Source organism: Geotrypetes seraphini, chromosome 4 (assembly GCF_902459505.1).
Source record: "Geotrypetes seraphini chromosome 4, aGeoSer1.1, whole genome shotgun sequence".
NCBI classification, from domain to species: domain Eukaryota; kingdom Metazoa; phylum Chordata; class Amphibia; order Gymnophiona; family Dermophiidae; genus Geotrypetes; species Geotrypetes seraphini.
In genome coordinates, this window is record NC_047087.1 from 256,196,628 (window position 1) to 256,219,169 (window position 22,542).

The following is a 22,542-nucleotide window of genomic DNA, read 5'->3' on the forward strand; positions in this document are numbered from 1 at the left end:
CCGGGGGTTTTACTCCTGGTACTTTCTTGTTCCGAAGAAGACGGGCGACCTGCGTCCGATTCTGGACCTCAGGGTCCTCAACAAGTTTCTGGTCAAGGAGAGATTTCGCATGCTGACCCTTGCTTTTCTCTACCCCCCCTCCTCGAGCAGAACGACTGGTTATGCTCTCTGGATCTCAAGGAGGCCTACACTCACATTCCCATTCATCCGGCCTTTCGCAAGTTCCTCAGATTTCGGGTGGGACATCTACATCTGCAGTATCGAGTGCTTCCATTCGGCCTGTCCTCGTCTCCCAGAGTCTTCACGAAGTGTCTGGTGGTAGTGGCCGCTGCACTCCGGAACCAGGGTCTTCAGGTATTTCCCTACCTCGACGACTGGCTCATCAAGGCCACCTCGGCTCCTGGGGTCATCTCGGCAACCCTAACAACAATTTGTTTCCTGCAGAGTTTGGGCTTCGAGATCAACTTCCCCAATTCTCATCTACAGCCTACCCAGTCTCTTCCCTTCATTGGGGCGGTTCTGGATACTATTCAGCTCAGAGCATTCCTTCTTCCATAGCGCTTGGATGCTCTTCTTCATCTCTGCCAGTCAGTGTCTTCTCGCCCGTCCATCTCAGCGAGACACATGATGGTTCTCCTGGGCCACATGGCCTCTACAGTTCATGTGACACCCTTTGCCAGACTTCACCTCAGAATTCCTCAGTGGACCCTGGCTTCTCAATGGACTCAGGTGTCAGATCCTTTGACTCGTCACATCTTAGTCACTCCTGCTCTTCAGCAGTCTCTACATTGGTGGATGACCTCTTCAAATCTATCCAGAGGTTTGCTGTTTCACACTCCTCTCCACCAAAAGGTTCTCACGACCGATTCCTCGACCTATGCATGAGGAGCTCATCTGGACGGTCTTCGCACTCAGGGCTTCTGGACCAGTGCGGACCGGCTGTGCCATATCAATCTTCTGGAACTCAGGGCGATCTTCAATGCCCTTCAAGCGTTTCAACATCTGCTTCATGACATGGTGGTCCTCATTCGCACGGACAATCAGGTCGCCATGTATTATGTCAACAAGCAGGAGGGCACGGGCTCGGCCTCCCTCTGCCAGGAAGCTCTCAGAGTCTGGGATTGGGCGATTCGCCACAACACCTTCCTCAAAGCTGTCTACATTCAGGGGAAGGACAATGCCTTGGCGGACAACTTAAGTCGTCTCCTCCAGCCTCACGAATGGACCCTCCATTCCAGGCCCCTTCATCAGATCTTCTCTCAGTGGGGGACGCCTCAGATAGTCCTCTTTGCTGCCCCCTACAACTTCAAACTGCCTCAATTCTGCTCCAGGATCTACACTCCTCATCGCCTCGAGGCAGATGCCTTTCTGCTGGACTGGGGGAATCGCTTTCTGTATGCGTTTCCTCCATTTCCTCTCATTCAAAAGACTCTGGTCAAATTGAAATCCAACCATGCCACCATGATTCTGATAGCTCCTCGGTGGCCCAGACAGCCTTGGTACTCCCTTCTGCTTCAACTCAGCAGCAGGAGCCGTTCCTTCTTCCAGTATTTCTTTCACTGCTTACTCAGCAACAAGGATCTCTACTCCACCCCAACCTGCAGTCTCTCCACCTGACAGCTTGGTTCCTCTCAACGTGACTCCCCGTCAGTTTTCTAAGGCGGTGAGGGATGTGTTGGAGGCTTCCCGGAAACCTGCTACTAGACAGTGCTACTCCCAAAAATGGACTAGATTTTCTACCTGGTGTGTTTCTAATCATAAGGAGCCTCAGCGAGCCTCCCTGTCTTCTGTTTGGACTATCTTTTACACCTCTCTCATTCTGGCCTCAAGTCTACATCGATACGAGTCCATCTGAGTGCAATTGCGGCTTTCCATCAGCCTCTGCAAGGGAAACCTCTCTCTGCTCATCCTGTGGTTTCCAGATATATGAAAGGACTTTTCCATGTCAATCCTCCTCTCAAACCTCCTCCAGTGGTTTGGGATCTCAACGTCCTTTCCCAACTTATGAAACCTCCTTTTGAGCCTCTTAACAAGGCTCCGCTGAAGTTTCTCACTTGGAAAGTGGTTTTTCTGGTTGCCCTCACTTCTGCTCGCAGGGTCAGTGAGCTTCAGGCCTTAGTGGCGGATCCACCTTTCACAGTATTCCATCATGACAAGGTGGTCCTTCGCACTCATCCGAAATTCCTGCCTAAAGTGGTCTCTGAATTTCACCTCAATCAATCCATTGTGCTTCCAGTGTTCTTTCCAAAGCCTCATTCTCATCCTGGAGAATCAGCTCTTCACAATCTGGACTGTAAACGTGCTTTGGCTTTCTACTTGGATCGCACCAAACCGCACAGAACTGCTTCTCAACTTTTCGTCTCCTTTGATCCAAACAAGTTGGGACGACCTATATCGAAGCGCACCATCTCCAACTGGATGGCGGCTTGCATCTCTTTCTGCTATGCCCAGGCTGGATTACCCCTTCCCTGTAAAGTCACTGCCCATAAGGTCAGAGCAATGGCGGCTTCTGTAGCCTTCCTCAGATTGACACCGATTGAGGAGATTTGTAAGGCTGCCACTTGGTCCTCGGTTCATACCTTCACCTTACACTATTGTCTGGATACTTTCTCCAGATGGGATGGACAGTTTGGCCAAACAGTATTACAAAATTTATTCTCCTAAGTTGCCAACTCTCCCTCCATCCCATTGAGGTTAGCTTGGAGGTCACCCACTAGTGAGAATACCTGCCTGCTTGTCCTGGGATAAAGCAATGTTACTTACCGTAACAGTTGTTATCCAGGGACAGCAGGCAGCTATTCTCGCGTCCCACCCACCTCCCCTGGGTTGGCTTCTCTGCTAGCTACCTGAACTGAGGAGACACGCCCGGAGCATCGTGCGGGAAGGCACTCGTGCATGCGCGGTGCGGGCATCTCGAAACTTCTGAAGTTTCTTCAAGCAAGTATGCTTGTGAGACGTCCGCATCGGGGCTCTGTCGGATGACATCACCCACTAGTGAGAATAGCTGCCTGCTGTCCCTGGATAACAACTGTTACGGTAAGTAACATTGCTGTATGTGTAAGCCACCATTTAAGCCAAATACCTCCAATGGGTAAGCCTTTAGGGAACTTGTGGAACATATTTCCTTTATAAATTTCTTAGCTATTTGGTTTGTATATGTTTCTGTTCAAGTGATTTTACTTGATAATGAGTGTGTAAGTGTAGTCTGACCCAGAATTTTCATATTAACTAATAACCTGTTGGCAAAGAACTGGTTTGCTAATAGCTATGAACATGTATTAATTATTTTTCCCCTTATTTGTTTTTGAGTGTAGATGGAAGGATTGGGAAGACGACGTGAATATGAAAATATGCAGAGAGAAGACAATAAGGAGCAGCCTTTTTCTGTTGGCTCACTGGTATGTCCTAAGTATGTGTTTTACTAAAAGCAGGCAAGGTGATGTGTCATGGAAAATAGAGAATGACACGGAGAAAAAAATTTGTCCACGCCCCGTCCCCGTGACCACCGTCCCTGTCCCGTCCCCATGACCACTGTCCCTGCCCCGTCCCTGCAGCATCCATACAAGCCTCAGTACTACAATATTTAGCTTATTTCTTCCTTATAAATCAAAGTTCTGGCTGCTGAACTAGAGAAAGAGATATTTAGCTGGCAGGGCTTTGTTTATAAATTTTTATAAACACAATTAATATATAGTGCTCCCCTGGTCAATCATGGTCCCAGTCATTCACGGTATTTTCTGACCGCGAATGACCGGGCAGGAGAGGGCAGCCGGAGCGCCGGCGAGTGAAGGAAATCACTCGTGGTATGCTCCGACCACCTCTTCCTCCACTAAAGTCGGGCCTCACCACTCAGGAGCTGTTTTGACACATAGCTCCTGATTGGTGAGGCCCGACTTTAGTGCAGGAAGAGGCGGTCAGAACATACCGCGAGTTATTTCCTTCACTCGCCGGCGCTCTGGCTGCTCTCTCCTGCTCTGGCTGCCCTCTCCTGTCTCCCCTGCTGAAAACCATATTTGCTCTGTTACTGTGCCTCTCCCTTCACACACACCCCCAATTGGTCTGGCACCCATCTTCTTCCCTCTGCTCCCCCCATAATCTGGCATCTCTGTCTCTTCCCTTCCAGCGTCTTCTTCCCACTCTCTCTTCCCCATTCCATTCAGCGTCTTCTCCCCATTCTCTGGTCCCCATTTCCTTTCAGTGTCTTCTCCCCACTCTCTGTTCCCCAGTTCTTTTCAGCGTCTTCTCCCCACTCCCTGTTCCCCAGTTCCCTTCAGCGTCATCTCCCCACTCTCTCTTCCCCAGTTCCCTTCAGGCTGCTTCAGCATCTTCTCCTCTCCATACCCCACCCCCCAGCACCCTTCACGCGGTCTAGCAGCTCCCTCCCACCGGCCAGCCGTGCATCTCCTTTCTTCTCTTCCAATTTCTATAAGGCTATGCCTTGTATTGCAGCCAGAGCCTTGAAGTCACGTCGCGTTGGCTGCTGGAAAAGTCTCCTCTAATGCAACTGTAAACAGGAAGTTGCGTCAGAGGAGACTTTTATAGCAGCCACACGCGACGCGACTTCAAGGCTCCAGCTGCAATACAACGCATAGCCTTATAGAAATCGCCACAAAGAGAATGTAAGGGAAAGTAGGGAGGGAGATGCATGGCCAGACAGCCGGCGGGAGAGAGGGGGTTGCCGGACCGCACGTTGGTTCACCGCGTGTGCTCACTCCTTTAACTGCCGAGACAAGACCATTCACCGCTCCATGGGGCGGTGAATGGCCTTGTTCCTGTATTCACAGTGACTTTGTTTTTTGTCACCGTTTTGTCACCGTTTCGGCGGGTTACCCATGGGTAACAACCACCGTGTCATTCTCTAATGGAAAATGCAAGGATTGCACATTCATGTTTTCTATTTATGGATTATAGTGATGAGTTGAGCAAGAATATGTCTTAAAACAAATAGTGTAGTAAATTCTTATAGCTAGATATAGAGGTATAGATTTTCAAAAAACCACACAGCAGTTATACTAGCTATTGTAAAAAAGAGAGTCATTCTCCAAAAAACGCTCATGCAAATGAAGTTGGCAGAAAATAGCGAAGACTCGCTAAATTTGCATGTGCCTATCGCTGGTTACAGTGATGGGCACATGCGCAGAATAAACGAACTACACACATACACACACACACACACGCAACAGCGGGAGAGATGCCCAGTCTCTCCCTCTGCCAACCGACACCACTGGAAACGGGAGAGATGCCTAATGTCTCCCGCTGCCAACTGACACACCACCCCGACAGCGGGGTGAATTTATTTGTAACATTTATGCTGAATAATCTACTTCTGTTTGTAACAATTATCACAAAATTTTCAATGAAAAGATTTTAAAATGAAATAAAAGGATCCCTAGATTGTTTACCATATTATCTGTTTTCTGCTTTTTGGTCTTCTTCAGATGTCTTACTGTTTGACTGCCTGGCATTGGCCTTGCTATTTATTAACTACTGTCCATCCACTCCAGTCCATCCTGGATAAACTTTCAGGTTTATACCAGCCTTTGGTTTGCCCTGTGAATCTGCTAAAGCACAAGCCTTTGAAATGCTGTTTGTTTTTTCCTAAAACTAGAAATTCATAGTGAGCTGGTCTTCCTGTGTAGTGTATTTGTATCTTTATTGGTGCATTATTTATTGTGATGTACTCTATAAATACAACATAGGGAGAGGGCACAAGGAAAGTTTCCATAGCTCAGTAATTATAATCCTAGCTAGAAAGCATGATTGCACAGAAAGTAATTAAAACAGTTAAACAGCTGTTTTATTATGTAACTCTTAAATAGCATAAAAACGTGCTTGGAAATTCTGAGCATCCCTAACATGGCCGTGTTTCAGGTTCTAAAACTCTATCTCAGAGAATTAAGCTGTATATCTACTTATTTAAACCTAAGGCACTGCAAGGCCCCTGGTGGTTTTTTTTTTTTTTCCATTTTTTGTTAGCCTCCTTCCCTGAGTCTGGTCTGCATGGGTTTCTGCAAAGATGTGGCAGAGCCCTGCCTCCTCTCTACCCCTCCTCCTTTTTTGACTGAGATGTTGTTAGAAGTCTTGCACTCTAGAGCTTACCCAGGAATTAAATATACATCTGGTTTTGTTTCCCTTTCTTCTGTTTGACTTCACTCTCTTAAATAAAGGCAGATAGAGAGATTACAATGACTCCTTTTTCAAAAAATACAACGTAAGGAGCAATCCAAATAAATATTAAATATCCTACTAAATGGGTTGTTACCTCAACACACAATTTTTGAGTATTTCTGCTTAAAATCATAAACTACTTCTCTTTGCATTTTGGTCCCCCTTCTTCAGAGCACGGTAAAGTCCATGCTGCAAAAGTAACCTAAAAGTAATTTTTAGTTCATTTCTAGTTTATCACTGCTGCTTATGTATCCATGAGCTTGTACTGAATTTCAGACATTTTCTTTGAGAAAGTTCACACAGAATATGCTTTCACAAACTCCACCAGAGGCAAATGCTTAGACAACATTTTATTTATTTAGATTTATATTCCGCCTTGCCAGAAAGCTCAGAATGGGTTACAAGCTAGCATACATAATCTTGGGTAATGGGGAACATAGCATTACTAAGGAGGGAGAGGTGCGGGTGTTGAAACTCCTAGAAGGTTTTAAATTTACAGGCCTACATACCTGCAAACTTCAGTGAACTTTGCTACCTGTGGCAGGTATTTCAATGGTTTTCATCAGGATAGGCTGAGGTGGGGGACTAGGGTGCCTGTATTTGCCTGTGAATATCGGGACAGTCTGGGAGTGAGCATTCTGAGCTCAATTTTACATGAAAATTGAAATAGAGATGACCAGGCTGGGACATGCTCAATTCCGGTGACATTTTTAGAAAAGGATCTGCTTATGCAGAGCCTTTCCTGAAATAACCTGCAGGAGTCCATTTATATTTTACTAGCATTTACAGCAGAAGCAGATATTGTACAGAAAACTTTTTTTTTTTTTTTTTTTTTTTTTGGGGGGGGGAATGAACAGCACAAACCCAGCAGTTTCCATATGGATTTGTTAGCACTTAGGCATGGAAAAAGTGATTTTACAATTTCCACATGTTAAGTGGCACCACTTAAGCATATAGCTGCCCCATTTTACAGACTTACATGTGTATCGCCAATATAGTGAGGTGCAATTTTAGCTTGGTTTCATTTTGGAGGTGGAAATTAACTACATGGGTTAAAGGAGAATGACTCTCTTAATCCCTTGTGCAAAGCCCTGTACCGATGATCGCTTTTTAAAGCCCTAAATAAAAGAAATATATTCGCGCTTGCCTTTTGAACAGGTATAAAACCCAACATAAAAATTTTTCTCCATACACGTGTATTCCCTTAGTAAATGGGAAATACATGTGCAGATTTTAGTCCCATTTACCGTATTTTCGCGGATATAACGCGCACCATTGTAAAACGCGCACAGGGGTATAGCGCGCAGAAATCACGATGATATGTACAAAAACTTTTCTATACCGCGCTCAGGCATATAACGCGCATGCTGCCCGACTCTCCTTTCGCCCGCCCTGACTTTCCGTGCGCTGTCCCGACTCTCCGTTCACCCCCCCTGACTTCCGTGCACTGTCCTCCCTTGAAGTCCTGTCCCCCCTTGAAGGTCTGTCCCCATCCTGAAAGCCTGATGCCCCCCCCCCCGACGTCCGATACATCCCCCCCCCGGCAGGACCACTCGCACCCTCACCCCGAAGGACCGCCGACTCCCCAACAATATCGGGCCAGGAGGGAGCCCAAACCCTCCTGGCCACGGCGACCCCCTAACCCCACCCCGCACTACATTACGGGCAGGAGGGATCCCAGGCCCTCCTGCCCTCGACGCAAACCCCCTCCCCCCAACGACCGCCCCCCCCCAAGAACCTCCGCCCGTCCCCCAGCCGACCCGCGACCCCCCTGGCCGACCCCCACGACACCCCCACCCGCCTTCCCCGTACCTTTGTGTAGTTGGGCCAGAAGGGAGCCCAAACCCTCCTGGCCACGGCGACCCCCTAACCCCACCCCGCACTACATTACGGGCAGGAGGGATCCCAGGCCCTCCTGCCCTCGACGCAAACCCCCCTCCCCCCCAGCCGACCCGCGACCCCCCTGGCCGACCCCCACGACCCCCCCACCCCCCTTCCCCGTACCTTTGGAAGTTGGCCGGACAGACGGGAGCCAAACCCGCCTGTCCGGCAGGCAGCCAACAAAGGAATGAGGCCGGATTGGCCCATCCGTCCTAAAGCTCCGCCTACTGGTGGGGCCTAAGGCGCGTGGGCCAATCAGAATAGGCCCTGGAGCCTTAGGTCCCACCTGGGGGCGCGGCCTGAGGCACATGGGCCAAACCCGACCATGTGTCTCAGGCCGCGCCCCCAGGTGGGACCTAAGGCTCCAGGGCCTATTCTGATTGGCCCACGCGCCTTAGGCCCCACCAGTAGGCGGAGCTTTAGGACGGATGGGCCAATCCGGCCTCATTCCTTCGATGGCTGCCTGCCGGACAGGCGGGTTTGGCTCCCGTCTGTCCGGCCAACTTCCAAAGGTACGGGGAAGGGGGGTGGGGGGGTCGTGGGGGTCGGCCAGGGGGGTCGCGGGTCGGCTGGGGGGGAGGGGGGTTTGCGTCGAGGGCAGGAGGGCCTGGGATCCCTCCTGCCCGTAATGTAGTGCGGGGTGGGGTTAGGGGGTCGCCGTGGCCAGGAGGGTTTTGGCTCCCTTCTGGCCCAACTACACAAAGGTACGGGGAAGGCGGGTGGGGGTGTCGTGGGGGTCGGCCAGGGGGGTCGCGGGTCGGCTGGGGGACGGGCGGAGGTTCTTGGGGGGGGGCGGTCGTTGGGGGGAGGGGGTTTGCGTCGAGGGCAGGAGGGCCTGGGATCCCTCCTGCCCGTAATGTAGTGCGGGGTGGGGTTAGGGGGTCGCCGTGGCCAGGAGGGTTTGGGCTCCCTCCTGGCCCGATATTGTTGGGGAGTCGGCGGTCCTTCGGGGTGAGGGTGCGAGTGGTCCTGCCGGGGGGGGGATGTATCGGACGTCGGGGAGTCGGCCGGGCAAGAGGGCTTGGGCTCCCTCTTGCTCCGATCGTGGATGCGGGTGGGAGCGCGTGCGAGCGGTCGTTCGGGGTGGGGGTGCGAGCGGTCCTGCTGGGGGGGTGAATCGGGCGTCGGGCGGGGTGGGAACTATGTTTAAAAATTTTTGTATACCGCGCTCAGCCATATAACGCGCGAGGGGTATGCGCGGTACGTAAAATCACGTATAACGCGCGCGTTATATCCGCGAAAATACGGTACTTGATCTCTATATGTAAATAGCAGCTCTCTGAAATTTGGTATTGTGTTGACATATCTGTGTGATTAATGTGTGTATTGGTGTTGCTGTTTACACATGAATACATTTCTGAAAGAATGGCCTCTGTTAGTCTTTCTGTTGCCAATAAGGCATGTAATGAATGGGGGAGGGTTGGGAAGGAACGCAATGGCTAAGACTGAATTTCTTCAATAAAAAAACTAATTTGTATTTTGCTGAATTTACAGAAGAAACTGGCAGTAATGCCTGACCATACAGATATATCCTTGAGTCCTGAAGAGCGGGTACGCGCTTTAAGTAAACTTGGCTGCAATGTCACAATCAACGAGGACATTACTCCACGCCGCTACTTCCGATCCGGGGTAGAGATGGAACGGATGGCAGCTGTATATTTAGAGGAGGGAAACCTGGAAAATGCATTTGTTCTTTATAACAAGTTTATAATGTAAGAAATTGTTTACTATTTCCTAAATGATGATATGTTATCTGCCTAAATAGATTTGCTGAGTTTCCCTTCTATGCTAAGTTAAAGACTGTCATGAATGCCACGTTTGGTGTGTGTCAGTGGAATGACAGGTGAGAAGGGACAGAATGTGATGCGACAAGGAAGTTATTGTGATAAAACGAGAACACAGAAAGCAGCTTCTGCCAGTGGAAAGGAAAACCTCAGCACTTGAGGGGAATGTCTTATGAGGAAAGTCAGATATCTAGCCCAGTGGAGGTTTGAGTCCACATTTGTAAATGGAAGTCTGCCTCCCATGTAAACGAAACCGTGGCGAGCTTTAAATTACAATTTTTAAAATTTATTTATTTACCCAAAATCTTCAAAGAAGAACTAAAACAACTCACAGTGAGACTGGATTGATGTGCATTCAGAGCAATGGTGGTGGCATGACTTTGTTGAATAGTGTGACCATGAGCATTCTGCTCATGGAAGCAATGTCTGGACTCTTCTCAGTGCTTGAACAACAGAGAACATATTTGGACTGCTTTAGGACACAGACTAAGCTCTTCTATTTATGTCTACTGCTATCATCCAGAAACAATGTGAAACTTGCTTTAAAGACCAGAAACTATACAATATGCATTTTTCTTAATGTCTTGATGCATTCCCTAACAACAAAGGAATAACCAACAAGGTCTGCAGTGAACAAAAACACAAGGTAAAACAAAGAAAAACTGCAGACAAACGTACAAGGATGCAGGCTAAATTTATTATAACAAAACTATGAATGCGGTTAATATTACCACCTTAAAACAAACCAAAGGACCTGACACGGTCCATGTTTCGGTTAACACGCCTTCATCAGGGGTCCCAGGTTGATAAGGTATCAAATAAATCCACAAACAAAAAAACTTAGCCTGTGCAAGTAAAAGTCGATAACTGAAGAACGGTCTCTGTGTAAACTACTCCGTAGCCAAGTTTTTGTTTGTGGATTTATTTGATACCTTATCAACCTGGAACCCCTGATGAAGGCTTGTTAACTGAAACATGGACCGTGTCAGGTCCTTTGGTTTGTTTTAAGGTGGTAATATTTTTTTTTTTAATTTTTTAAGGTGGTAATATTAACCACATTCATAGTTTTGTTATAATAAATTTAGCCTGCATCCTTGTACGTTTGTCTACAGTTTTTCTTTGTTTTTTCTTTGATGCATTCCCTGACATTCAGAATAAAGAATAATTAGGATGACTATATATTGACTAAGTAAAGCCTTTAAAAACTCATATTACACATCAATTTTTTTTATCATTCACTTCAGTCCTTTATGAGCTAGAAGCGATCTATAAATGCAAGTTCAATTAAATGTATACAGCATTGTGCAGAATTATCCAGGAACAGGCCCACTGATAAGCTGTGATTAGAGCAATCAGAGCACAGTGAATATAGTCATATCAACAGCCCCTTCCCCCTCATGTCCACTGTTGAGCTTTTGCTGTGTAAAAGCCAATTTTAAAGACTTGTTGTATATTTCAGCAGTATCTTTAGGACTCTTATTTGACTTTGACAGTATTTACTTGTATAGGAAGAAATGCCTGGAGAGAGAGAGAGTTTTTAAGTGTGTTTGCTGAAAGAGACATTTGTACATTGCATGTTTTAAAAATTCAGTGAAATGATATCCAGGGGGTGCATAGGTTAATTTATTTTAAATCTGAGTGCAAGCTCAAAAGCTATTGCAGCTGTGCCCATTCAGGTACACATTCTCGCTTTTGGGCTCTGTATACCTTGGCTCTTAGGATTCTAGTTTGGCACACAGTTGGCCGATAAGCTTTGAAGGGAATCCAAGTGAAGCCAGGGTGAAAGCACAATCTACACTCAGAATAACTGGGAAATTAACATTCATTTTACAGTGTAAAATTCAATGTTCTAAGGCCTTTTTGGAGTGTCAAGATTATCCAGAGCACTTCAGTGAGTATACGACCCGATGATGATGTGGTAGTGAGTCGATATGTTAGTTTATGGGAATACTGGCAGTGGCAGGAATTTGTACATAATGAAGTGCTCTGAAATAAGCTTGAATGATTCTTTTAAACAGTTGAGACACATTGTATTATTTAAAAATATTTAAAATATTTTTACTTGATTAAAAATATTTAAAAATGACCTTACAACCTGCTAAGGCATTTCTTGAGTCATTCCAGCTTTATATTTTGAGTTTGTGGAGGCATAGGGGATGTCCCATACTGTTTCTGTCACAATGATATGAAACTTCATCTCATGCATATTCATTAGGATTAGTTTGATAACTCTTCTCCGTTTGTGGCCCTCAGAGACTAGTGATTTCCCATCTCGTGATTTACTACATGAAAATATAATAGAAAGCCCTTACTAAATTTTGGAATAAGATATTTTTTAAATAAAGCCAGAATTCTTCCTTGTATCCAAATTATATGGCTCATTTCACTAAAATGAATAAACATAATGTGTTTAACAAATACCCACACTTCACCTAGGAGTTATTTTGTATGGAAGGTAATTTTTCTATTTATGTTAGCTGGCAAAGATCTTTTGTTATACACTTCGTACTTGTGAATATACAATATTTCCTTTACTAGTAGAAATTGAGAAAGTATGAATTTAAAATAGGTCACAGAATATATATCCTATTTCCAGATAGAGTTGCTGTGTTGTGATTAGTACTAAAAGCAGTGGAGTATGTTTACAAGAGGAAGAGATACAAAAAGCTTTTTGATCTGGTGGTTCAGTGTTGGCATTGCACTGTATTCCCAGTCAGGACTGGGAATGTTTCCATCTAGAGGAGTAGAGGGAATCCTACTCATTGTGCTTTGAAGACATCTAGAGGCTAGTTTTAAGGTCCTTGATTTTCAGGGTCCTGAAAGGCCCTCTGGTGGTTGGACCCTGACCAGTGACTGTCAACGCTATAACATGACTAAATGGAGTAGGATATGAAATAGGGAAAATTTTTCAATTATCTGGGAATAGGAAGATGCTGGGCATTAGATTCCAGCCTGGGTTGAAGGTGAACTGAAAGTTTAAAGGAGCAGAAAGAACTTGCTGAATCCAAAAATAAATAACAAAATGTTATATTTGTTAGCTATTGGTTTTTTGGGGGGGTTTGTTTAGTTTTTTTGCTTCTGTAGGCTTCTAGTTGTGGAGCTCTAGCACCCTGAACCTTCATTTGCAATGCTTTTCCCTCTTTTTGAGTGGTTACTTCTGGAGCCTGAATCTGGTCATTAGGTGGCATTGCAAGTGACTCTTCACAGGAAGAGAGAAGGTCTATAAATGCTGCCTCTTCAGCATCCCTAGTCCTGGCTAACCTATCTATCGGAAGTCTGGCTTGGAAATCAAACCTGGGTTTCTCATGTGAAATGTGGAACGCAGCCACCAGGCTTGCCTGAATTGTCTGATAAGAGGATATGCTGAAAAGTTCTCGGCCTAACCAACTAATTTTCTAAATTCTGAGTGTTTTTTGCCTCTCTAGCTGAAAAGTGTTATTTATCCTGTGAAGTGGGCAGCATATTCTTACATGTGGGTGATATCATCCATAGAGTCTGGTACATACAGTGTTAAATTGTACTGTCACTTTAAAAATTTTCAAAGTCTCAAGACTGCTCATAACGGCGCATGTGCTGATACATTCCCACTCAAAATTGACTTGCGGGACCATCGGTTCTTCATTTTCTGCAGTGCTAAGAATCTGTTTTCTTGGAATCTCTCCAAGTGCGTTGAATTTTTCCCCTTCTTTTTTGCCTTCCCTTTCATTTTTCCACAGTGTCTTTCATTTTCCTTTATCACAAGTAAATCTTATTTAATTTGAACAAGGTTTTCATTTTGGGCATTTTGACCCCCCTCACGCCTATTTTCAGGCTGGAAGCATTGAGTTTTTTTCAGTTTTACTTGACCTCCCTGGGACCACTGAGTCCTTCGATTTAGCTGGAGCGATGTTCCCCTCTTATGTCTAGTGCTCTTGAGTAGTTTTAAGCTGTGCACTTGGTATAACCAGACCGCATTAGTCACTGATCCACACAATTTATGTATTCAATGCCTTGGTCTCAAGCACCAACCAGATTCCTGTGCTTGCTGTTCCACCCTACAAAAGCAGTCCCCGAGAGCTCACCAATTGCAGTTTGAGAAATTGTTTGGATCGACATTGAAAACATCAGTTATGTCTGCTGATTCAAACTCCAGTACTAATGTTCAACCTTCAGTGTCAGCTTTGGTACCAGCGACACCCACTCCTCGCCAGACATCCTCACCAACATTGCCTCCATCAGGAGAAGTACCTTAAAATATAAACCTCCTTTTCTCTTCAGACTTACCTCGGTGTTGACATGTGCATCTTCGACACATTTGAAGTGATGACATACCAAACTAAGGTCTCTATCCATGCAACTGGTGTCTCCCTTGAGACATGCCTCAAAATCAAGGTCACCAACATCTCTACACTGTTTACAACCTGTGCCATCGGTACTGCTAGCTGATGTGGTACCAGCGCTGTCCCTACAAGAGCAAATTCGAAAACGCTTCCAAAAGGAGTTGGCTGAGATGCTGCAGAAGTCGGCAGTCTCTACACCTTCAATACCAGCCCAGTCCGAGCAGAGCTCTCAACTGCTATCTAGGGCTAGGTCTCAGACTCTGCATCGTCATCAATCAGCTCCTTGAAGATCATCCAGGGAGCAAAGTTCATCTTCACACTGCAGGCACTCTAGTTCTTGGTACTGACACTTTGCACAAAGGACATCTCAAAGTACATTATAGAACAATCCTCGATGTTTCCATTCTCATGTCGTCGCCTTGATGATCATCTCAATCCCCAAGATATGCCATTGATCATTATGACTCTGATCTGTCTTGATACTCCTCAGATCATGGGGATCGGGATTCTTATGTTATCCCTTTAGACCTATCTCCACCTCCTCCTCGAAGGAGTTCACCACGAGAAAGACAGTTGGGTAATACCTTGCCAATAAAGATGGAATCTGAAGCCGAGCCCAGGGCTGAACTGATGGATGCTCTGGATTATGAAGAATAGCCAAAAGACTGTCTTAAGCTTCCATTTCACAATCTAATGAAGGAGACTATGTTTAAGAACTTGGCGACACCTCTGCTAATTCCAGTAGCTCCCAGGAAATTTGGCACTCTCTACAGAGTTCAGTCCTGTCCCAGGTTTAACAGACCTCAGCTTCAACATCAGTCCCTTCTAGTTGAGTCAGCATTAAAGAAATCTAATAGTTCCAGAACTTATGCCAGCAATCCACCTGGAAGAGAAGGGAAAACCTAGGATAGGTTTGGTTGTAGAATCTTCCAGAGCACGATGTCATCAAGCAAAATCCTGAGTTATAATTTTTACATTTCTTTTTATATGAAATCCCTCTTACAGAAGTTGTCTGCCTATGAATAATACAGTCCATCAGTCCATTCCTAGGATAAGCACCATAGAATCGGTTTTACTAGAATCTAGCTTGGGATCTAGATTGACCACTGTTGGAAACAGGATATTGGGCTTGATGGACCTTTTGGTCTGTCCCAGTATGGCAATTGTTATCTTCTTATTCGGACAGCAACTAGGTGACAATGAACTATGCCTCCTCTGTCGGGAAATGAAGATGGTTTGGTCCTGGGCAATCCCATACAACATATTCCTCAAAGTGGTATATCTCGCAGGAAAACAGAACATCCTAGTGGACAGGTTAAGCAGGCTACTACAACCTTACAAATGGTTACTCAACTCAGCTGTCTTGTGTCAAATATTTGTACAGTGGGGGACCCCAGAAGTGGACCTTTTTGTTTTCCACCACAATCACAAGCTCCCAGCTTTCTGGTCCAGGATCTACACTCCCAATCGCTTGGAGCCTAATGCCTTTCTCTTCGACTGGACAAACAGGTTTCTGTATGCTTTCCCTCCACTGCTTGTAATCGGGAAAACTCTACTCAAACTTCACAAGCAGCACACCACCATGATCCTTATAGCACCTCGGTGGCCATGGCAACCATGGTTTCCTCTTTTTCTACAATTCGGCGTATGAGACCTCTTTCTAGTTCAGACCTTTCCAGCACTCTTGACTCAAAATGAGGGCTCCCTTCATCCCAATCTATACTCATTGACTCTTACAGTGTGATATCTCTCCTAACAGCTAGATGCTTTTGCCCTTTTGACTCCAGTATCAGGTACACTTGAAGCTTCCATAAAATCCTCTACACAATGCTGCTATTACTTTAAGTTGATTCGCTTCATAATGTGGTGTCACCTCAGCTCTTTGGATACAATATCCTGTCCTCTCCCATCAGTTCTAGATTATTTATTGTATTACACCTCTTGGATTCTGGTCTTAACACTTCCTCAGTCAGAGCACACCTTGGTACTATTCCAGCATTTTATGCTGCTGTGGATAAAAAGCCTTTGTCAGTGCATTCTCTGGTCACTAGATTCATGAAAGATTAGAGAAACTGGGCCTCTTCTCCCTCGAACAGAGAAGATTGAGAGAGAACATGATCGAAACATTCAAGGTACTGAAGGGGATAGACTTAGTAGATAAGGACAGGTTGTTCACCTTTTCCAAGGTAGGGAGAACAAGAGGGCACTCTCTAAAAGTTGAAAGGGGATAGATTCCGTACAAACGTAAGGAAGTTCTTCTTCACCCAGAGAGTGGTAGAAAGCTGGAACGCTCTTCCAGAGGCTGTTATAGGGGAAAACAACCTCCAAGGATTCAAGACAAAGTTAGACAAGTTTCTGCTGAACAAGAACGTGCGCTGGTAGGGCTAGTCTCAGTTAGGGTGCTGGTCTTAGACCAGAGGGCCGCCACATGAGCGGACTGCTGGGCATGATGGACCACTGGTCTGACTCAGCATTGGCAATTCTTATGTTCTTATGGCTCCAGCTAGGGAGCCCCACATATGAGAATATGCTGCCTGCTTGTCCTAGGATAAAACATAGTTACTTACCTGTAACAGGTGTTATGTGGGGACAACAGGCAGATATTTTCATAACCCTCCCATCTCCCTAATTGGCATCTTACATTTTTTATGGAATTGATTGAGCCAACGAGTGGGAAGGCACTGGCACATGCGTGGTACAAGCAGTCTCGAGACTTTGAAAATTTTTAAAGTGACAGTACACTTTAACAATGTTAGTACTGGGCTCCATGATGACGTTGCCCACATGTGAGAATATCTGCCTGCTGTCACCAGATAACATCTGTTACAGGTAAGTAACTGTGTTTTCATTAAGTGCCAAGTTGCAGAAATGAAATTCTGTGTTTTGACATTGTTTCAGATCATTGATTGAAGCATAAAAACAACATTCTCTTGGTTGAGCTAAGAACTTTACAGCACCCCTTCGTAAGTTTTCAGTTTTGCAAGTTTTTAATCCTTCTAATAGATTTTTATTTCTTATGTATACTTTCATTTTAGCTTGTTTGTAGAAAAACTCCCTAATCATCGAGACTATCGACAGTGTGCTGTACCAGAGAAACAAGATATTATGAAGGTAACGTTTTCCTGAGTTTATGTTGTGCACTATCAATGTGTAACTTTATTATGGCAAAAATGGAGAGTATGTGATATAAAACAGGCTTGCTTGTATACAACAGCACAAAAATTGATTTTTTTTTTTTTTTTTTTTAAACTAGCCATGCAATCCAGCATTCTCCAGGGTGACTCCAAGGTCCACCCCCGATCCTCTTGGGTTCTCTGCTTCAGGCGCCGGCACTTGAAACATTCTATTTCCATGGCTTTATGACCAGAGAATTGGATAGAGGGGAGTGTGTTAGATGTGGTGTATTTAGATTTTAGCAAAACCTTTGACAGTGTTTCACACAGGCATCTGAAAAATAAACTGGGTACCTTCAGGATGGGCCCATAGTGACAGACTGGGCCAGGACCTGGTTAAGTGGAAGACAACAGAGAGTAGGGGGTCAATGGAGATCTCTCTGAGGAAAGATATGTTACCAGTGGTGTGTCTCGAGGTTCAGTTCTTGGGCCTGTTCTTTTTAACATTTTTTGTAAGCAATATTGCTGAAGGACTGTCAGGTAAGATTTGCCTCTTTACGGATGATACCAAAATCTGCAATAAAGTAGACACCCCTGATGGTGTGAATAACATGAGGAAGGACTTAATGAAGCTTGAAGAATGATCTGAAATTTGGCAGCTAAGAAATGCAAGGTTTTTGCATTTGGGCTGCAAAAACATGAAGGGATAGTACAGTTTAGGAGTTGAAGAACTTTTGTGCACAAAAGAGGAATGGAAGGGAGTGGTGAAGGAGGAGGAGGAAGTGGCGGAAAGACTAAACATGTTCTTTTCGTCAGTATTTACAAAAGAAGACACATCCAACATACCGGAACCTGAACATATCTTCAAAGGAGACCAAGCAGAAAAATTAACATCCATTGAAGCAAGCCTTGAGGACGTATACAGGCAGATAGAAAAATTAAAAACTGACAAATCATCGGGCCCGGACGGTATTGAAAGAACTAAAGGAGGAAATAGCGGAACTACTACAGCAGGTTTGTAATCTATCCCTGAAAACAGGCGTGATCCTGGAGGATTGGAAGATAGCCAATGTTACGCCCATCTTCAAAAAGGGGTCGAGAGGTGACCCGGGGAACTACAGACCGGTAAGTCTGACCTCAGTTCCGGGGAAAATGGCGGAAGCGCTGATAAAAGATAGCATCGAAGAGCATCTGGAGAGGCATAAACTTATGATAACAAACCAACATGGCTTCTGCAAGGTAAGATCGTGCCTGGCGAACTTATTGCACTTCTTCGAAGGAATTAACAAATGGATGAACAAAGGGGACCCCATAGACATTGCATACTTAGACTTCCAAAAAGCCTTTGACAAGGTACCCCATGAACGCCTACTTCGGAAACTGAAGAACCATGGGGTGGAAGGAGACGTACACAGATGGATCAGGAATTGGTTGGCGGGCAGGAAACAGAGGGTAGGAGTGAAGGGCCACTACTCGGACTAGAGGAGGGTCACGATGGTGTTCCGCAGGGGTCGGTGCTTGGACCGCTGCTATTCAATGTATTTATAAACGATCTAGAAACAGGGACGAAGAGCGAAGTAATAAAATATGCAGATGACACCAAGCTATTTAATGGGGCTAGGACTAAAGAGGACTGCGAAGATTTACAAAGGGACCTGAACAAACTAGGGGAGTGGCCGACGAGATGGCAGATGAAGTTCAATGTAGAGAAATGTAAAGTCTTACATGTAGGAAATAGAAACCCGAGGTACAGCTACACGATGGGAGGGCTGTTATTGAGTGAGAGTACCCAAGAAAGGGACTTGGGGGTAATAGTGGACATGACAATGAAGCCGTTGGCACAATGCGCAGCGGCCGCTAAGAAAGCGAATAGAATGCTGGGAATAATCAAGAAGGGTATTACAAGCAGAATGAAAGAAGTTATCCTGCCGTTGTATCGGGCGATGATGCGCCCCCATCTGGAGTACTGCGTCCAATATTGGTCGCCATACCTAAAGAAGGATATGGCGATACTCGAGAGGGTTCAGAAGAGAGCGACACATTTGATTAAAGGTATGAAAACCTTTCATACGCTGAAAGATTAGAGAGACTGGGGCTATTTTTGCTGGAGAAGCGGAGACTTAGAGGGGATATGATAGAGACTTACAAGATCACGAAGGGCATAGAGAAAGTGGAGAGGGACAGATTCTTCAAACTTTCGACAACTACAAGAACAAGAGGGCATTCGGAAAAATTAAAAGAGGATAGATTTAGAACCAATGCTAGGAAGTGATGGACACCTGGAATGTGCTTCCAGAGGGTGTGATAGGACAGGGTACGGTATTGGAGTTCAAGAAGAGATTGGACAATTTTCTGAAGGAAAAGGGGATAGAAGGGTATAGATAGAGGGTTACTATACAGGTCCTGGACCTGATGGGCCGCCGCATGAGCGGACTGCTGGGCATGAAGGACCTCTGGTCTGACCCAGCAGAGGCACGGCTTATGTTCTTAACTTGGGAGTGATAGTATGTTGATGATCTTAAGGTAGCCATATAGGTAAAAAAATGATGGTGGAAGCTAGAAGGATTCTAGGGTGCATAGGGTGAGGTATGGCCAGTAGAAAAAAAGAGGTATTGATGCCGCTGTGTAAGACTCTGGTGAGACTTCATTTAGAATATTGTGTACAATTCTGGTGACCACAGCGTCAAAAGGATATAAACAGGATGGAGTTGGTCCAGAGGAAGGCTACTAAAATAGTCGGTGATCTTCATCATAAGGCATATGGGGGACAAACTTAAAGATCTTAATATGTATACTTTGGGGGAGAGGGGAGATATAAGAACACAAGAATAGTCTTACTGGGTCAGACCAATGCTTCATCTAGCCCAGTAGCCCATACTCACGGTGGCCAATCCAGGTCACTAGTACCTGGTATAAAGCCAAAGAGTAGCAACATTCCATCCTACCTATCCAGGGCAAGCAGTGGCTTCCCCCATGTCTGTCTCAATAACAGACTATGGACTTTTCCTCCAGGAACTTGTCCAAACCTTTCTTAAAAACAGCTATACTATCAGCTCTTACCACAACCTCTGGCAATGCGTTCCAGAGCTTAACTATTCTCCGAGTGAAAAAATATTTCTTCCTATTGGTTTTAGAAGTATTTCCTTGTAACTTCGAGTGTCCCCTAGTCTTTGTAATTTTTGATGGAGTGAAAAATCAATCCACTTGTACCCATTTCACTCCACTCAGAATTTTGTAGACTTCAATCATATCTCCCCTCAGCCATCTCGTTTCCAAGCTGAAGAGCCCTAACATTTTTAGTCTTTCCTTATACGAGAGGAGTTTGATCGCTCTTCTTTGAACCTTTTCTAGTGCTGCTATATCTTGAGATAAGGAGACTAGAATTGAATGCAATACTCCACATGAGGTCACACCATGAAGCGATACAGAGGCATTATAACATTTGTAGTCTTGTTAACCATCCCATTTTTAATAATTCCTAGCATCTTGTTTGCTTTTTTGGCTGCCGCCGCACATTGGGCAAAAGGTTTCATCATATTGTCTACAATGACACCTAGATCTTTTTCTTGGGTACTAACCTCCAAAGTGAACCCTAGCATCTAGTAACTATGATTTGGGTTATTCTTCCCAATGTACATCACTTTGCATTTGTCCTCATTAAAATTCATGTCACTTGAACACCCAGTCTTCCGATTTCCTAAAGTCTGCCTGCAATTTTTCACAATCTGCATACTTTGAACATTTTAGTGTCATCTGCAAATTTAACCAGCTCACTCGTTCCAATTTCCAGATCATTTATAAATAAATTAAATAGCGGCAGCCCCAGTTCAGATCCCTGTGGCACGCCAATGTTTACTCTCCTCCATTGAGAAAAATGACTATTTAACCCTACCCTCTGTTTTCTATCCGATAACCAATTCCTAATCCACAACTGAACTTTGATACCTATCTTATGACTCTCTTTAATTTTCTAAGGAGCCTCTCATGAGGAGCTTTGTCAAAAGCTTTCTGAAAATCTAGATACACTACATCAACTGACTCACCTATATCCACGTGTTTGTTCACACCTTCAAAGAAGTCAAGCAAATTGGTGAGGTAAGATTTCCTTCGGCTGAACCCATGCTGACTCCATCTCATTAAATCATGTTTGTCAACGTGTTCCACAATTTTATTTTTTATAATTTTCTCTGCTATTTTGCCTGGCACTGAAGTCAGGCTTATCGGTTTGTAATTTTCCAGATCTCCACTGGACCTCTTTTTAAAAAATTGGCATAACATTAGCCATCCTCCAATCTTAAGGTACTACAGATGATTTTAGCGACAGGTTACAGATCACAGATCACTAACAGTGACAGGTTACAGATCACTAATTCCATGTTTGAGTTCTTTTAATACCCTGGTATGTATACCATCCAGTCCAGGTGATTTATCACTTTTTAACTTGTCAATTTGACTTAGTTCATCTTCCAGATTCACTGAGATTTCTTTCAGTTCCTCTGCATCATCGCCCTTGAAAACAATTTATAGTTCAGGTAGATCTCTTACATCTTCTTCTGTAAAGACCAAAGCAAAGAATTAATTCAGTCTCTCCGCGATGGTTTTATCCTCCCTGAGTGTCCCTTTTGCTCCTTGATCATCCAGAAGTTTGACGGATTCCCTTGCAAGTTTTCTGCTATGAGTTTTTGCCTCTTTGGCAAGTTTCTCTTCATATTCTTTCTTAGCTTTCTTTATCAATGCTTTGCATCTAACTTGTCAGTGCTTATGTCTCTTCTTATTTTCTTAATTCAGGCCATTTTTCCATTTTTAAAGCAGTGTCTCAAACTTTCTCGAGCCGGGGCACACTAAAGGTAATGGCTGCAGCTTGAGGCACCCAGAAGTGCGTGGATGTCACCGTGGTGACATCACGCATATGCATAACATCAGCATGTCGACGTCCGCACATGTGCAGAGGCCCTCCAGATGGGCACTGAGACGCTGTAGGGGATGCCTGCAGGGAAGAGTGCTGTAGAGAAGGAGAAGCGCTGGCGCCAGCTGATTGCCGGCAGGAAAGAGTGCTGGAGAGAAGGAGAGGCACTGGCGCCAGCTGATTGCCTACAGCAGTATTTCTCAACTACTTCAAGCTAAGTACCCCCTAAGTCTAACAAATATCAACTGAGTACCCCAACCCCCCCGACCTCCCGGTCTCACCTTTAAAGCTAATTACAGCAGCCTGCAGAGAATCGCTGGTAGATAAAATTATTTTATTTTCAATATAGTGATTGAAATATGTCAATTTTG

General features: G+C 45.0%; 1 protein-coding gene across 9 annotated transcripts in view; it reads left to right on the forward strand.

Moving 5' to 3' along the window:
- The window catches only part of STAMBPL1 (STAM binding protein like 1), a 93,944-nt gene that overhangs the window by 20,410 nt on the left and 50,992 nt on the right, over positions 1-22,542 (forward strand). For all 9 annotated transcript variants that reach the window (XM_033940220.1, XM_033940215.1, XM_033940214.1 and 6 more), the window contains exons 2-4: positions 3,315-3,398; positions 9,544-9,761; positions 17,188-17,263. In XM_033940220.1, coding sequence (XP_033796111.1) covers positions 3,315-3,398; positions 9,544-9,761; positions 17,188-17,263 — 378 coding nt within the window. The remainder of the gene's footprint in view (positions 1-3,314; positions 3,399-9,543; positions 9,762-17,187; positions 17,264-22,542) is intronic.